The sequence below is a fragment of the Nicotiana tabacum genome, chromosome 17, assembly GCF_000715075.1.
Source record: "Nicotiana tabacum cultivar K326 chromosome 17, ASM71507v2, whole genome shotgun sequence".
Classification (NCBI taxonomy): domain Eukaryota; kingdom Viridiplantae; phylum Streptophyta; class Magnoliopsida; order Solanales; family Solanaceae; genus Nicotiana; species Nicotiana tabacum.
The window spans coordinates 122,783,960-122,802,893 of record NC_134096.1 but is presented as its reverse complement, the minus strand read 5'-3'; the positions used below and the strand labels follow the sequence as shown (position 1 = coordinate 122,802,893).

The window sequence follows — 18,934 nt, the reverse complement described above, 5'->3', positions numbered from 1 at the left end:
TAGGCCGCGATGGAAACCCGGTACCTTACTCAACCGAGTAGCAACGTAACGTATATTTTTGTATCATGCTATCATGGGTAAATGAGACGGAAAGACTGTCGTAGGATAACTATAATAAAACATGTACTACCAACTTGGGCCTATCAGATCAAAATGATTACTCGTATACTAAACGTAGGCCGACAAGGCCATAAAATCTTTTACGTACATGGCATACGTCTACAAGCCTCTAAGAGTAGATAAATACCATAAAGGCCGGGACAGGGCCCCGCCATACTAAACAATACACGTCCGAATCATACCGACTAAATAAGCAACTCCGGAGCAAATGGAGCACACCAACATCTTCCGCTGAGCTGATAGCCTACTTGGAGAACTCTCAATCTGTCTATCGGGACCTGCAGGCATGAAACTCAGCTTCCCAGGCAAAAGAGACGTCAGTACAAATAAAGTACCGAGTATGTAATGCATCACCGTAGTATATAAAAGACATGAAAGAAACATGTAGTAAAGAACTCAACCTGAAATTCTGAATAGCTCTATGAATCATGAAAATTTATAATGCCATGCATGTGCGTATAAATGCCATACCATGTATAGGTATATGCGTACATAACATCATCAAGCCTCTGAGGGTATCCCATCATATCATCTCAGCCACTGTGGGCAAAATCATCAACGTATACCAGCTGATCAGCTGGTGGTGCGTATATAACGCCATAACCTTTTCTCATATCCCATATACATATAATATACGCGTATATAACGTCTTCTGGTCATGGGTCAATGTACATGAATAAATGCATGAAATGCATAAGAAAAGATTTCTCGAATATCATAAAATCAATATGCCTTTCGAACAAACTTTATCAAATACGTATTTTTCTGAGACCCATGAACAGAGGATATAATAATAATTCACATGGAGAATCAAGAATATAGACAACCCTAGTATTTCTATGAATAAAGTCATTTATGAAAGTTGCGTATTTTGCTCGTTTCGTTTGTATCATTTGGATCATGCCAAAAAGAAAGAAGGGATAGCCTCAACATACCTTAACTCCGTTGAGTCCTTAATACCTTCCAAGAAATTCTTCAAACAACTCAATTAAATCTACCACATCATAAGGAGATTCAAAATCAGTACTGAGTAAAGGATAAGTCCCAATTTAAACTAGTAGCTCGTTTACGTAAATTTGCGCAATATCTCCCTTGTAACTAGGCCCTCCTCCAATACCATATACCAACAACAACAAGAACACAACAATAACAACATGTAAGTATCATTTTCCAACCTTATCTCCAAGACAATATTCCACAAAACAACCCACACCCGAATCACTTCATACATAAAATGACAACCAAAGTAGTGTCAAACAACCTAAAAATGTAATAACGAACGACCAGCCTACTACCCTACCACATGTGGCGTTTCTCCACGCCCTTTTATCCTTCAAAACTCCACAAATCAGCAGAACAATAGACATCCCAAAAGCAACACGAAACAACCCACAAAACAGTCCACTACAAGTCAAATAACTCGAACTCACGACTTCCGATCACCGTCCCGTGAGTTATAACTATTAGAAAACAAATTTATCAATATTCTTTGATATTTAGACACTTAAATACAGAAAGTACACATTTTCTTAACTATGAAGTACCTTCCAAAACTCAAACTATAAAGAAAACGAGAGGCGATATATTGAAGGCGCTTATGATCCGTATAGATATCAACATGAATGCCATACAAATAGTGCCTTCACATCTTTAGTGCATGAATCACCGCGGCTAACTCTAAATCGTGGGTCGGATATTTCTTCTCGTGCTTTCTTAGTTGTCTTTAAACCTAAGAAATTACTTTTCATGGTCGTTCTGCCACTTGTTACATGAATACATGGCTTATCTCATTTCCCAAAAATACTGAAATTTCCTGTAACTCATATGATCTCAAATATCATCTTTTGATTTTTTTTTCCCGTTCATTAGCCATGATAGGTGCCACTTTCGTATGGAGTGCATACAATATTGTAGTGAGACTGTTGTTACAAGATCATTTCTTCTTTATGTCACTATGCTTAAGTTGAAGCCTTCTTCCTTTTTTCCTCAGCTATTCTTTCTTTGTAGACTTAAGAGAGACCCTTTGACTTCTGTAATGTTGCGAGCTTATTACATCGTATACCCGAAAGAATTTTTGACGTTCTTACTCGCCTATAATTATCCTTAATTACTTACCTCCGCGCCCTTGTGCTCGTAAGGTTGATTCTGAACTGAAATTTTTGGACTGTCTTCTTAGTGGCGCTATTTTTTATTTCGTAACACTTATACGGTACCTTTAGAAACCCCAACTCCTATCAGATTATTTTTAAAGGATTACGATGTCATCATATTTACGAGACTGAATTCCCTATGTTGGGTTTCGCTATGTTTATCTTGCACAACTTGCTGATTTGTCTGTATCCTCTTATTTAGCCATGGCTAGGTTCTTCCTGAATCAACTACTAACTACACGTTAGTCCATTCTCATATCTATATTCTGCGTAATCTCACTTGGGTTATATCATTTGGCTTAACTTATCCCGCACACTGGCTCCTTATGTATCTAGTGTTCATTTGTACTTATTTATCAATAACATCTAGTAATGGAACCCTTTCTGCCTCTCCCCGTCGTCATGCTTACATAATGCTCTGGAGTCGTATTATATCCGTAGGATCTGAATAAATGCAATCTCATTCCTTTTGTCTTTCTACCACATTCTTCCTTTACTATTCCATAATTACCTTAAGCACATAACTCCGACTTAATACGATATCACACCATCTTCCCCCTTTAGGGGAGTACTAACATTTATTGCTATGAAAATTTACATTTAAATGTTTCACCTCTTCATATTTGGCGTCTTTTCACATCTTCACGGACTCTTACTTGCCTTGCGTTAACCTATATGTACCAAGGATAAATTAATTTCTTACAACAAAGGTGACACATAGTGTAATTCACACTCTCAGTCCCTTAAGCTTAACTTTACTCACAACGCTTGTTTTAGAGAAACGTCTTCCTGAATGTCCTTTAAAAAATATTCTTCTGTTGTCCATTTAATTATCGCTCGGAACGCGATCTCTGAAATTCTCACAATGTCAACTATTATCAAATCCTTCGGTCCCGAATTCATGTTCAGTTTATCTTATTCACTAGCTCATACTAATTTTTATTACTCCGGGGGTCTAAAAGATACACGTCCGAATCATACTGACCAAATAAACAACTCCGGAGCAAATGGAGCGCACCAACATCTTCCGCTGAGCTAATAGCCTACTTGAAAAACTCTCAATCTGTCTATCGGTACCTGCGGGCATGAAACGCAGCGTCCCAGGCAAAAGGGACATCAGTACAAATAAAGTACCGAGTATGTAAGGCATGACCGTAGTATATAAAAGACATGAAAGAAACATGGAGTAAAGAACTCAACCTGGAATTCTGAATAGCTCTGTGAATCATGAAAATTTATAATGTCATGCATGTGCGTATAAATGCCATACCATGCATAGGTATATGCGTACATAACATCATCAAGCCTCTGAGGGCATCCCATCATATCATCTCAGCCACTTTGGGCAAAATCATCAACGTATACCAGCTGATCAGGTGGTAGTGCGTATATAATGCCATAACCTTTTTTCATATCCCATATACATATAATATACGCGTATATAACGTCTTCTGGTCATGGGTCAATGTACATGTATAGATGCATGAAATACATAAGAAATACGTTAATAAGATTTCTTGAATATCATAAAATCAATATGCCTTTCGGACACACTTTATCAAATACGTATTTTTCTGAGGCCCATGAACAGAGGATATAATAATAATTCACATGGAGAATCAAGAATATAGACAACCCTAGTATTTCTATGAATAGAGTCATTTATGAAAGTTGCGTATTTTCCTCGTTTCGTTTGTATCATTTGGATTATGCCAAAAAGAAAGAAGGGATAGCCTTAACATACCTTAACTCCGTTGAGTCCTTAATACCTTCCAAGAAATTCTTCAAACAACTCAATTCAATCTTCTACATCATAAGGAGATTCAAAACCAGTGTTGAGTAAAGGATAAGTCCCAATTTAAACTAATAGCTCGTTTGCTTAAATTTGGGCAACATCTCCCTTATAACTAGGCCCTCCTCCAATACCATATACCAACAACAACAACAACACAACAATAACAATATATAAGAATTATTTTCCAACCTTATCTCCATCACAATATACCACAAAACAACCCACACACCCTAATCACTTCATACATAACACGACAACCAAAGTAGTGTCAAAAAACCTAAAAATGTAATAACAAACGACCAGCCTACTACCCTACAACATGTGGTGTTTCTCCACGCCCTTTTATCCTTTAAAACTCCACAAATCAGCAGTACAATAGACAGCCCCAAAGCAACACGAAACAGCCCACAAAATAGTCCACTACAAGTCAAATAACTCGAACTCACGACTTCCGATTACCGTCCCGTGAGTTCTAACTATTAGAAAACGAATTTATCAACATTCTTTGATATTTAAACACTTAAATACAGAAAGTACATGTTTTCTTAACTATGAAGTACCTTCCAAAACTCAAACTACAAAGAAAACGAGAGGCGATATAGCGATACTTACGTCGTAGGAATCGTTTTAATGTTATCGCTTCTTGATTCCGTGCCCGGGATGATAATCTTGTTTGAAGCTCTTGCAGAGAGATTAAGAGTAAAGTTAGGGGTGTTATTTGGGTGAGCTCTCTGGAAAGATGGAGAACGAGACGAGATGGGATGTAAAAATCTCATTTATTTAAAAGTCAAAAAGGTGCTACTTGGCACCCTATGATTGGCCCTTCTTCCAACGCTTATAACTTTTTATCCGGGTATCGTATGAATGAACGGTTAAGAGAGTTGGAAACTACATTCCAAGACCTTCAATTTGGTATATAATATGTCCTTAAAAGATCTCATATAATATACAAAATTTATTTCTCAAAAAACTCTATTACAAGGCAAATCCTTAGTCTGTTTTTACGCAACTGTAATCCGATTTTTCCCAAACTTCATATTTTCTATCCAAACATCATATATAGCCATATTATGACTTTGAAATTATTTAAATCATGATTAACAAGTCTCATATTCATTACGTCACCTTGAGACGCACGTGGTGTAACATTTGCATTGCATTTAGTGAAAAATAATCTCAATACTTGACTTATTGAGAAGAAAAGAAGAGGGGAGAGGAAGGGGGAAAGAACAGGAAAGTTGGAAGAGAATTAGTTAGGGAGAGGAAGATGAAAGGGAAGGGGAAAAGGGGGGACGAGAATTCTGGAAAAGAAGAACAAACGTGGGAAGGGGAGGTGGGGGATGGGAAGAACAAGGTGGAACTCACATGATTTTTCTTTTTCTTTCTTTTACTTTTTGTCTTATCTTTTTATTTTTAATTCTATTTATGTTTTAATATTTTTTTTTTACATAAAAAAACTGAATTCACGGTCCTAATTTGCGTGAATTACACACAGCATTGCCATATCACATATGATATTGCCACATAAGCATAGTCAACGGTCAAAGGTATCTATTGATGTGGGAATAGTTGAGTTGGGGTGGTCAAATGGAAAAACACAAAGTTTCTGTGCCGGATTGACAATTGAGTACAAGTTTAAGTGGCCCGGGGACCATTTTGCCAAAACTAAATTAACATGGGAAATAGAGTTGAGCAGAAATGATAGTAGTTCCTAAAATTGTCCTGCATATAGAATCAGTTCACAAGCATAGAGGTGAAAAAAATGCTGATTACTGCTTTGCAAAGAAAACCCTAATGCTCCACCCAAAACTAAAAATTGAAGAAATATTAATTGGCAAAATTTTCAAAACAAGACCGCCAAATAGGAACGACGATACTCGAAAATCTTGTTTTTGAATCTTATTAAATAAAGATAGAAACTTACAAGGGTGGAAATCCTTCATAGAAACGTAGATCTCCGACTAAAATCAAAACACAATTCTTAGAGAGAGAGAGAGACATATGAGTTGGGTTGCCTGGGATGATTACCGGTGATGGTGAGAGAGGGTTAAGTTAGACAGGCCGGCGACGTTCCTAAACTTCCACAGATAAGGGCTTTTTGCTTAATTCATTATGTCTAAATGGGATTGTTGTGGAAAAAATGGGAGGGAAAGATAAAATGCTAAAATTTTCGTTCGATTATCAAAAAAATATAGAGAAATTCCTAACGTTAGTTTTAAATGTTGCTAATTTTGGACAAATAACGTGACATTTGAAATAAATGTCACTATAGTTGTGACATTTTGTATTAAATGTCCTTATTTTTGTAACTTTTTCTTATAAATGTCATGAAATTCCCGTTTTTCCGATATTTATTTTAAATGTCACTAAATAAATATCGTCGTATCTTACTTTTCTTGTAGCGTAACTTGTGTGATCAACAAGTACAAGTGGAAATTATTTTAAAAAGTAACAAAATTATTTTCTACTTTGATTTGCGGATCCATTCTTAAAACTTTTCCAACTCCTATTCTAAATCTTGCATACCACATCGAAATAGCGTCACAAAGGCATACTTAGATGGGGTTTCATATATTAATTTTTCCCTTAACATTAGATAGATCAAATTGGCTGTCTTCTTAAGTGTTCACCCTCAACAAAACTTCCATAAATATGACATTTTATAAATATTAAATAATTCATACGTGTTTAATTCGTCTTATGTATTTCTCTTTCAAGCAATAAAAATATGCTTTCGATCCCAAGCTTCCGCGTACTAAAGTCACCTTTTCCTTTCCACTTGTAAAAAGTTAAAGCCATAGAAATAAAGTTTTCTCCCCATTGAGAACATGCTTCAGAATATCCTAACTCATTGCACTCTTTCCGTCTTTCACTCACTTAGCGTTCAAGTTTCTTCTGTTTGTTAGTTATGTTTTTTTGTGGTAACTGTTTGTTAGTTTTGTTATAATATTTTTAAAAAGTTTTCCCTTTAGGGATTTTCGTTACCTTTATAATAATGCTATGCTACATTATGTAAACGTTGACACATTTTCTCTTTTTCCGAAAGTTGTTGTAGAATATTTTCTGCATGAAAGAGTAGTTCAAAACCTTCTAGATATGTAGAATAAAGCACAGAACTGCAAATTGTTCTTTCTTTGCTCTTTCTTCCTTTTTACATAATTTTAAAACTAAGTTTTGGGAATATGGCCTTGGAGGTAAGTAAACTAGAAGATAGCTTCATTCAGTGAAGAAAGGGCAATATTCTCATTGAATATGCTGCTGTGTTGAAGGCATATCCTGAGTTCTTGACCTTATAAATAGAATTCACCACTGAACTGATTATGTGTGTGTAGAATTCTGGTTTTAGCTGTAGGTTCATTACAGGGCAAAAACTCCATTGGCAGGCAGCTAACTAAAGGCATGCAAATTGCAATTATAGTTTTACGTGTTCTTCTAAGTGTGCCCTCTGCCAAAGGAGATTTGCCCGGCAATTCTCCTGCTGTATTTTTCTCTTTCTATATTCAACGCAAGGAATGCCCCCTTTAATTTTCATTTGATTGTGCACCATTTGTTTTGGAGTTCGAATTGTCGCATTCATTGTCTTCCATGCCATATTTCAATCGTTGTCCCAAAAGATTTGTCCTGTATATTTAGCTTCTCTCAAGTTCAAATAGGTGGTAATTTTTTATTGCTAAAAAGAAAATGGATCACGTACACCTCTTCACTCCAAAGTTATTTGTGCATCTGGCGTTCATGTTCATATTGAACCAAAGGTTGTATCAGTCATAACATTTCCTTTTTGCAATTATTCCTAACCCGATATGATTCAAGGTATCGGATACGAAAAGGTTTTGCTCCTCCTGCTATATATAGTTTCAATAATGTACGTAAAGGTTTTGCTCTCCCAGTTCACTTTTACTTGTCCACTATATATTTTTACTTTTACTTGTCAAATTTACCAAATCAAAAGAAAACCATACATACTTTCTTGTTTTATCCTTATCATTTAATTACTCATTTCATAAATCATTTTCCAAGACTTCTCAAAATACTATCATTATTATGGATTCTATGGTAAAATATGTACTTTCATCTATTATTTCTTAAAAGGAGTGCAAAGTTCATTGTGGACAGGTAAAAGTGAACTGAGGGAGTAACTGCTTTTTCAATGTTTTTGCATTGAAATTCAATAATGCTAACGATACAACATAAATTCATTGCAATAACCAGCAAAATCATTATAATTTCACCTAGGAGAAGACCATACATGTTTATTAATCCGAACTAACTGATATGTGTAAGAGCGGTACATAATACTTTACCTTCGTTTATTCTAAATACTAGTTTTAGAATATGTGCGTTGCACGTGTTAATTAACTGGATCTATTAATACCATAATTGTTTATATTAGAAACAAATTATGTATAATAACCATTGACGTTCAAATAGATACAACATTCATTTAGATGGGAAAATGAGTGTTATTACATTGATGTAATAGGTGAGTTCGAAATAATAGGATAAGTAATGTACCTTCAAACATGAGAAATTAATTAGTTTAGTTTTATAGCATGTGTAATTATGTTATGTTATATCTTATATAATATCTCTTAATAGACAATGCTCTTGGTATATCTCTCTGTCGCTTTGGTTGCTCTATCATACCAACAAGGCATGATAGAAGTCAATCAAGATATTTGAAAATTCATTTAATATAAGATTTAAAAGAAAGACTTGAATCCATAATCAGGATTGAACAAACAAATGTTTCTCAACCCAGACATACATGTTAACAATATTTCTGATTTGATTAATGCAGTCCATAACTCTGTAATAACAAAAAATTCAAAGGAGAAAAAGATAAATTTGGACAGGAAAATAGGCACCAAAAAACAAAAGAAAAAAAGAAAAATAGCAAGAACTATAGTGGTTATGGATTTTCTGTTGTAGCAACGTGTAGATATTCCCCTTCGAAATCTGTAGCAACTAAGTTTCTAACAGTTCTCTTCCAGATAAAATTTTGCGTGCAAATAAAGATAAGAGAGAGGAAGCCCCTTGCTTACTGTTCAAGGAACAAAGTAGAGGCAGAATCTTTTCAGCTTTGATATGCAATCCATGATGGGAAAAGCTCCTTGCTTAAGGTTGCTCAAAATAGCTTTCTCTAATCAGGTGAACTGAACGAAGTACTAAAAAATAACTTTTAACTTTTAAACTAAAATTCTGGTGTGGAGTTTGAAACAAAGTACCACTTCATATTAGAGGAAGATAGAATTCAAAGGCGGATCCAGGATTTAGAGGTTTCGACACTACTAGAAACACATCATTTTTCCACGGAAGTGGTAATTCCCACAGAAATACAATGGGAAAATTAAAATTTCTTTTCCTAAAAAAACAATAACATTTGCCAGTGACTATTCATGGGAACATTTTGGCGCAAAAATGCGCATAACTTTGTTCCCTCTAATTCTGTGGGAAAAGTCATTAAAAATATAATTATATCAAAACTGAAAAAATTTCCCAGTGAAGATAGTGGGAACTTAAACAATAAATAATTTTTTTTTTACATAATCCCATAGACTCAGTGTGAACGGATATTTTTAAATTTTTAAATTTTTCTTATAATTATGAAAACGATTTCCCACGGAGATTTCCCAGGTAGTAGTGAGAAAGTATTATTATTCATGTAACCTTAAGTTTTTCCTCATTCTATTCACATAGTATTTCCCCTCTGTATCTTCCCTCCCTCAAGACGCCTCCCTTCACATCGTATGTTCCCCTCTGTATTTTCACTCCATATCCAGGTAATCTGACCTCCCCCCCCCCCCCCCCTTCTTCTCTCTCTATCTCTCTCTCACACACTCACCCTCTCCTTTTTAGTTGTTGATTTTTCCCTAAAGTACTTTGAAACTTAGGGATTTTATACTATTTCAAACCCTAGGTTTAAAAAAATTAATATGAAGCGAATCAAGTTTCCCTCTTTCTTTTCTTTCTTGATTTATGGTGTCTATGTATCTGTAGATGCATTTTCAGTACTGTAAAATTTGGTAATCTATGACCATGAAAGACATAATTTTTTTTATAAATTTTGTTGCAGTTGAATAATCTTGAGCTTGCTGTCAATCTTGCCAAAAACGGAAACCTTCCTGGTGCTGAGAATTTGGTAAGTTAAAATCCTGTTTCTCAAGGTACTATATTTTGAATTGATTTCTTGATTGGATGGAGATTAGAGTGTCAAATGGTGGGATATTTTTAATTTGATATGTTCATTGTATAAGGATTATTACCAGCTATATAGTGGAAAGAGAGAAGTGGACTGCAAAAAGTGCAACAAATCTGTTAATACCAGAACACTGGTGAGGGAAAAAAATCTTCCACCACTTAACAGAACCATAAGCTAATATCATAGACACATAAAGTGGCACAACAACAGTCATAACATGATAGAAATTATATAAAGTTATCATCTTTGGCTAGTTTCTTGAAATACCTAGATCAAGAAAACATACAAAGAATACAGAATAGTTGGGAAATAGAAGAAAGTTGATGAGTAGGAAGTGGGAAGAAGTAGGGTGTGATGTGTTGGTTAATATAGGCAAAGTTATGGAGGAGCATGCGTTTTGGTTTATGGGGTTGTGGGGAGTTTGCAGAAAGGAGCAATAGTTTTTGGCATTACCAATAGAGATACAGAAAATAGAGCTTTGAGAGTTGGGAGGAGGAAAAAACTTACCTGCACCGGGTGTTTACACCATGTTAAGTTAATGTGTGCTGAAAAAATTCTCCTAAACTTTAGTTCAGTTAGTAACCCCACTTAGGCTATTATTGTCTTCACAAAAAAAGTCGTTAAAACATAAATTGAAAATTTCTTTTCAAGATTAAGTTTGATAAACTTTTCATGATCAGTAATAGTGTAGTTATGCAAAGTCAAGTGCAATTGATGAACTTCTTTCGTACGAGTTTATTCTTTTTTAATATACATGTTTGCTGTTTCACAAACTAAGCCATTTACCTTTTGTGTGGTAATAGCATATCGAAATAAAAGGCCACACATATTCACCATTAGTAGACAACAGACAGTATGAAATTTTAAGATGTTGAGTATTTTTATATTAATATTTATTCAAGGTTATGTGCAAAATATATGGTACTTAACTACGGTTAAGCACTAATAATTATAGTTAAATAAAGTAACATGTGTTATTTATTTATTGGTCGGGTGTAAACACTCAGTATAGATAAGTTTTTTCCGTTAGGAGGAGAGTAAGCTTGCACTTCTTGCAGTCTCCAAAGCAAATGGTATTTTTCTAATTATATTTGCCTACCCTTTGTTCTTTTCCTCTTTGTTTCGAGTTTTGTTTGGATTTGATAGAAATAGAGAGAGAAAATGGGTGTTTGATAAATTGGTATAATTTGGTCTGGTTAGTTGATATATGGCTCTATCTTCAACGGTTACAGAGAAAAAGCATTTTGGTTAAGAGGTGGTGTCCCTTTAAAAAGTATTTTCTCATTCTGTAAATTAAAATAGTATAGTATTTTCTTTTGCATTTTTGCACTTTTGTCCAGACAACCTTCTCATATATGTGAAAATGATATAAAGCAGTATTTCCCCCTCACTGTTCTTTATTAAGCAGTATTAAGAGTCGGTTTGGTTTGTCCATTCCTAGTTTGATATATTATAGTGATTAATCTCAAGGAAGTGGTTCTATGATAAATTAAAAATGTTAGTAAAAGTTTTCATAGCTCTTGAAGAATAATTTTTCAGAGGTCGTTTGGTTAATGATGTCGGAGTAATTAATCTCAGGTACGAGTGTGCATGGTCACGCGATTTTGAAGCTGAGGTACGAATCGTTTTCTTTAAGAAATGTTCTGATAGGTTGTCTGATATGCTTCGGACTGCTCGAGAAAGTAAAAAGAGGCCAAGTTGGATTCTTGATGATTTATGGGTTAAACTTCTTGAATATTGGAACTCTTCGGAATTTGAGAAGAAGAGCGAACAGGGAAGGGCAGCCCGTTTGTCCAACAAGGGTGGCTCGGTGCATACAGGCGGCTCAATTAGTATGGCGGCTCATCAAAGAAGATTGGTAATGTATTTTTTATATTTTTCTTGATTTATAACTATTTTAGTTATTATTTTTTAACATATTATTTATTTTTGCAGGAAAAGGCTAAAGGAAAACCAGTTACTCATGATGAGGTGTTTGAGGAAATCCACATGAAGAAGTTGAAGGATGGAACAAAAACGACTTGGATTGAGCTGCGCGCTGAGACAACCCATGTAAGATTAACAATATTCTTCACATATATGAATATCAAAAATACATTTCTACTCATGGCATTCTGAAATGCTCTAAAATGCTCTATCATATGCTTGATGTTTAAGATGTGTTTGCACTTATTAGTGCAGTGAGCTTATATTGTACAATGCACGTATTGGATATTATTTCTTAGGCATATAGATGGTCCAAAGAAATCTTATTCAACATGGTTAGTGTTGGACTGTCTCCCAGTTATTACTCATATTCGTGGCTTGTGGATGTTTACTGCCACCAGAATAATGATATAGCAGTTGTCTCATTGAGAGATTGTGCAAGAGAGGTAGAATTGATAGTGCTGAAAAAGTTTTCCACATTTTGCAAACAAAGGGAGGTCTTGGGGATAGTCTAGTATATGATACTCTTGTATATGCTTACTTTAAAGTGGGGAATCTTGACGTTGCTTCATATTTGTTAGACGAGATGTGAAGAAGGCTAATGATAATTCTCAAAATCTACAAAAGTTTTAATGCTTCTTACTATGATGAGAATAGCCTTTTAGATATGTTTTGGAGTAATGTGGTACAAAGAGGTCTGATTTCAAGAACCGTTTACAGTGACATCCAGCAATTAAATATATAGTCTTACAAACAAATTGGCTGCAAAAGCTTTTGGCTCTTGAGATATGGTTATAGTAGCTGGATGGTGTGACATAAGCATCGACACTCTATGTTGTTTTTTTATGATTCTAGTTGTTATGACGAGAGCACACACTGTCAACTTCTCTCTATTATAAACTTGTGATTCCAGGCTAGAACTATTTAAGGAAAAGTCAGCATATTTCTTAGTTTCTGCATGTCCAACTATTGGTCCGGAAAGCATAAGGAACAAGGGATTTATTGGATGAAATGCCATGTGAAAAGGTTGGTGAACAAATGGCAATGATTAAGTCCAGCAAGGCTGCTACGCTTTTAATCTTTCCGTGTGTTTCACTTTAAAGTTTGAGAAATAAAGATACTTATTTGCATAAATTTTCTTTAGTAAAATTTACTTTCATAATAATTATAATTTTTTTACAGGATAATTTCAAACGAATCTTGGAGGAGTTCATTCAAAGCCAGTCGATTGATGATCAAGGTAGGCCAATCCAACCAACCCAAGAGGAGATCATGGACATGTGGATTAAGGTAGCTGGTGGCGTGCATAAGGGGAGAGTCTACGGCCTTGGATCAGAGTTTAGTCTCGGCCGTCGTACTTCTGGATTGTCTGGTTCTTATTCTTCGTCACATTGCTCGGTTGATCTGAATGAGTTTGAGCAATTGAATAGGAAGGTAGCGAAGATTACAGAGTTGTATCTTCAAGAAACGGCTGCAAGGGAAGAAGAGGCAAAGTGAAGGGAGAAAGAAGATAGGCGAAGAGAGGAAGAGGAAAGGTGAAGGGAGGAAGAAATGAGGCGAAAGGACGATGCATTAAGACTTGTCACTAGTGATGTTAAAAGTTTTAAGTCTCAGATAAACTCCCTCTTAGCATCTGGTGCATTTCCCGTGCCTCGTTCTCCAGCAGCATCTGATGATAACTAAAGAGTAGTTTCTTTTATTAGTTTGTCTTAAATGGTACTTGGATGTTGAATTTGAATGCTGGATTTTTTGAGTTTTTGTTCTACTCTATGTTTTATTGGATATTGTTTATAAAATAGATTAAATTAGATGTTGTTTATGAAATGGATTGAATTAGATGTTGTTTATGGTATTTGAATGCTTAATTGTATTTAGTCTTGTATTCATGGTTGTACTTTCTGTTTGGCAGGTGGTGTAGTTCTAAAAACAGATTTTATCATGAAAATATTTACCAGATTTCCCACGGATTTCCCACCAACTCTCTGGGAATTTTGCCCATATTTTTTCAAGAATTTCAATATTGTTCACTGATATTCATGGGAATGTTTATAGTTTTATTTCCAGGTTATGCATATTTCCCACTGATTCCGTGGGTAAAATAAAAAAATAACTAAATTATTTTTATTACTTCCCACGGATTCGGTGGGAAACTTAGGAAAATTAAATTATTATATTTTCTTCTTTTTCCCACAGCGGTCGTGAAAAAATACACTGTGTGGCCCCACCAAATTCTCGTGAAACCTTTTGTGGGAAACTTCCTGGGAATTACCCATGAATGTCCTGGGAAATTATTTTTCCACTAGCCATTTTCCCACGGAGCGCCTCCCCTGGGAATATCGTGGGAATATTCAAATTTCACACAGATTTCCCACCTATTCTTCCCTGTGAAAAGACTGCATTTCTAGTAGTGCGAGTGCCAAAAGTTTTGAACGTAGTCATATTACAATTTACATTGTCTAATAGGGTATAAATTTAATCGGTTTGGTCTATTCGGGTTTCAGTTCGGGTTATTCGTCTTTGGAGTTAATATAAACAAATCGATCGAGCAAAAAGATTACATAATAATTATGATAACTTGAAAAAAAAAAGCATAAATATTCAACTGGATTATGTATTTTGCACAAAAAAAAAGACTCGTTATCACTTTATATTTAGATACTTAAGGCAAAAACTTATACTAATAAGCACTTTAAATATTAAGTAAGTTTACAGATATTTTTCAATTTATATTTTTCATAAAAATTAACTCACTCGATATTATATACAATTGTCCTACTTTAGAGCAATCTGACAAAAAAATAAACTTTCATCATTGATTAAAACAATAACTTATTCAAGGATTCTTTTTAATTTTTTTTAATTTTTTGGGTTTCTGCAAATAGATTCTCAGAGTTGTGATCCTGGAGAAAATAATTAATTTTTCTTTATCAGATCTATTGATAAATCACGGAGAAGTTAGGAAAGTGCAACAATAGAGATTTCTTTGAATAAAAATAAATTAATAAGATCAAAGAAAAAGTCAATAGGACCTATTAATAAACAAAAAAGAGCAATTAAGTAAAAAGCAAGAAGAAACATCCCCCACCATTTGGGTGAAAGTGACAGTGCCTTGCCAGCGGCACCTTGAACCTTTTTGTTACGAGGGTGCCATATTTGTATATATTCCTTCTATATGTACATGCATGTACATATACTATTACATAAATTTGGCCAAAACTTGCGGGTGGCGTACCACCCTGTCCCTTACATGTAGATCCGCCCATAAGATAGATAGTCATGGCGTTTAATTCAAAATAGTGAACTTGAAGCATTATAAACAGTTTATGCTCATACGAAGAATTAAACACCATATAAAGAAAAAGAGAACTTTAGCGCTTTAATTGTGCTGTTTCTAAAATTCAAAGGAAAAAAAATGAAATGCAATAAAAAAATCAGGTATTCCATAATAACCTGAACTGATATAACATATAAAATTCTGGCTAGGTGCAAGGACGCCTACTGACAATGTTTATTGTTAAGTATAAGAAAATTTTAAATTATTAATATTTATAATACTCCCTCCGATCTACTCTAATTGAATTTTTGGTTATTTTTACACATAGTAAAGAATTCACCTTTTAGCATTAATTAATAATAAAATTGACCATATTAACTTTAATTTGTTCATTGGAAGTACAACAAATACTCCTAGGCTCTTTTACTCCAAGCGCAACTTTAAAAAAAAAAAAGTTAATTTCTTCTTGATATTTAAAAAAGTTAAATATTATGGACCACAAAAAAAGACCAAAAAATCAATTAAAGTAGATCGGAGGAAGTATAATCAACTAAAAGAGGTAATTGAACTCACCTTTTTTTTCTTACAAAATATGAGCAATATATGAGTTAGAATGTTTAATCATTTCTTTTATAATCGTATATGAGACATCATATACAATAATCGCAACAATAACCTTTTAATTTGCAATTGTTTATTATTATATAACTTCAAAAATAACCTAAAGATTTGAAATTTACCTCAAAATCACAAGCAAGTTCATCCCACAGGAACTACCAATAGTTTATGATAAGAAATATGGAATAGTGACTTCTTTTTATAATTTTAGTTTTAAAATTCTAGAAAACCAAAAATTGCTTTGCATCCTACGACAATTTTGGTAAAAGAATACTAAACCATAAGTGACATTAATTAATTGCTGGGTGATTTTGATGAAAGAACCCTAAACTTAAAAAGTGACATTAAAGCATGGCTTTTTCACACTATAAAAGTTATTGTACAACCGTAAATATTTGAAATATAGAATATTCTTCAATTTGTATTCTCCTTATTCTTTCTAGAAAGAACTTCCAGTTAATTGAATAACCCACTACGCTAGTAAATTATAGTTAAACAAAATCAACAACAATTATGGTAAAAGAATACTAAAATTACAGTGACATTAAATTGCCGGCCAAAATCCTAAGCCAAATGTGATCTTAACTGCGGGTGAAAAATTTGAGTGACATTAATTGCCGGTCAGTTTGGTAAAGAAATCCTAAGCCAAAAATGACTTTAATTGCGGATGTTGAACCGAGCTTTTTTTTTTTACACTATAATTTAAATTATTTATATTTATAATTACAATAATATCCAATATAAAGTATACTTACAATAACAACAACAACAACAACCCAGTGAAATCCCACTAGTGGGGGTCTGGGGAAGGTAGTGTGTACGCAGACCTTACCCCTACCCCGAAGAGGTAGAGAGACTGTTTCCGAAAGACCCTTGGCTCAAGAGGACAAAAAAACAAAATAACACATAATAAATAATTATCACCACAGAAATCATAGGAAAAATAGGAACAATATGAAATCCAAAAGAAAGATGCAAAGCAAAAACAAAAACGATAGCTGGTAAATAGGTCCGATACTGAAACGCAAAATAGTAAGACACGACATTGCCACTAGCTAGCTTAGACAAAAACCCTACCAGACTAATCTCACAACGGTACGAAATAAGACAACACTCAACTACCTCCTAACCTACAACCCTAATACTCGACCTCCACATCTCTTCCTATCAAGTGCCATGTCCTCGGAAATCTGAAGTCTCGCCATGTCCTGCCTGATCACCTCTCCTCAATACTTCTTCGGCCGCCCTCTACCTCTTCTCGTGCACTCCACAACCAGCCGCTCACACCTCTTTACTGGGGCATCTGGGCTCCTCCTCTATACATGCCCGAACCATCTGAGTCTCGCTTCCCGCATCTTTTCATCAATGGGAGCCACGCGCACCTTATCCCGAATATCAACATTCCTGATTTTATCCATCCTAGTATGCCCGCACATCCACTTCAACATCCTCATTTCTGCTACTCTCATTTTCTAGATATGTGAGTTCTTAACAGCCCAACACTCAGCCCCTTACATCATGGCCGGTCTAACCACCGCTTTATAGAAAAAAGGCGAACGACATTTCCTTAAGGGATTTCGTACTTTTAATATAACTAATCTCTATACTCGTGTATTGCATGAATATCTTGTGTCAAATATTACAAATACGTACCATAAGTAATTGTTAAAGTTAGATGATGAGTTGCTTAAAATAGAAGTTATATATATGTAGTGCAAACCAAATCATAATAATGTTGTGATAATCAAATAATAAATTGGAACTAAATAGTTTAAAATTATAAAATGATACGAATAAATTTATAAGTCGGTTAAAGAATGCAATAATATTTAATATTAGTTTTTATTCAAGTTGTTTATCGTAATGACAAGTATAGTAAGTTTATCCAAATTCATAATTATTTTCAACTTTACCAGTTATAGTTGTTTAAAAAGTTCTAGGTATTAGTAGAGTAGGAATTTGTTGTCGGCATATATGGAGTTTAATTTGGAAAGAATTCTATTCTTGGGTAATATATTTGAAATATTACAATTATATCCACCTTTAACTTAAAATATTAAGGGTATAAAAGTCTATTAAAGTTTTGAGGATATTTTAGTCATCTAACATTTAGCATAGATTATTCGTGATTTTATAATAATAGTTTCTATGAACGTGTGTTACACGTTAATAATGACACATAAATATTTAATCAATTATAAAATAGCAAATTCAATTAATGAGAAAATTGCATATACATTCAGGAAGAAGAATTTTCATAAAGCAATTCACGTGGAAAAATAAAACAATCATTTAAATGTTGAAAATCAATATTATTAGATTAATGTAGTACTTGAATTTAAAATGATTGGTATTATCTAAATGTGCAAAAGTGATCAATTTAATTTAGTTAGATGTATGATATACTCTCTCAGTTTAAAAAAGAATGAACCTATTACTATTATTTAGGGAGTCAAATAAGATTTTATTTGGCCATATTTTTTGTAAATAATTTTTAAATATTTTGAATTGTTAATATTTTTTACTTATAGTACTTTTTATACAATTTCTAACTTAATTAAAGAATTATGTCCGAATTTACATAAAAAATTAATCAATTAACCCTTGTACTCCGAAAAGGTTCAGACAAATTAAAATGAAGGGAGTATGTACTTATAGTTTATACTTTATACTTTATACTTATGCAGTGTAACCATATCTTACCTAAGCTTTATTTATAAATACAGTAATGAATGAACTTGAACTTCCCGTTAAAAAATATTTTGATACATAGAAGAAAGCTGATATTTGGAGCTTAATTTTGAACCCAAAAAAATAAGTAGTCAGCAAGTGATCAACGGTCAAACTTTTTT

At 33.9% G+C, this 18,934-nt stretch overlaps 1 protein-coding gene and 1 long non-coding RNA gene across 2 annotated transcripts; both read left to right on the top strand.

The window, feature by feature from the left end:
- Positions 1-9,763: 9,763 nt before the first annotated feature.
- Positions 9,764-12,120, top strand: LOC142171442 (uncharacterized). Its single transcript, XR_012701006.1, has 3 exons — positions 9,764-9,845; positions 10,139-10,204; positions 11,843-12,120. It is a non-coding gene; the product is annotated as an uncharacterized LOC142171442 (long non-coding RNA).
- Positions 12,121-12,204: 84 nt separating this feature from the next.
- LOC107828749 (uncharacterized) lies at positions 12,205-13,941 on the top strand. The gene is made up of 2 exons (XM_016656116.2): positions 12,205-12,316; positions 13,373-13,941. The coding sequence occupies exons 1-2, from the start codon at positions 12,254-12,256 to the stop codon at positions 13,685-13,687; spliced, it is 378 nt and encodes a 125-aa protein (XP_016511602.2). The 5' UTR covers positions 12,205-12,253; the 3' UTR covers positions 13,688-13,941.
- Positions 13,942-18,934: the final 4,993 nt, after the last annotated feature.

Coding starts and splice junctions, on each gene's coding strand:
- LOC107828749 (XM_016656116.2), top strand. CDS start 12,254: ATGAAGAAGTTGAAGGATGGAACAAAAACGACTTGGATTGAGCTGCGC. Junction 12,317..13,372: donor TGCGCGCTGAGACAACCCAT/GTAAGATTAACA, acceptor ATTTTTTTACAG/GATAATTTCAAACGAATCTT.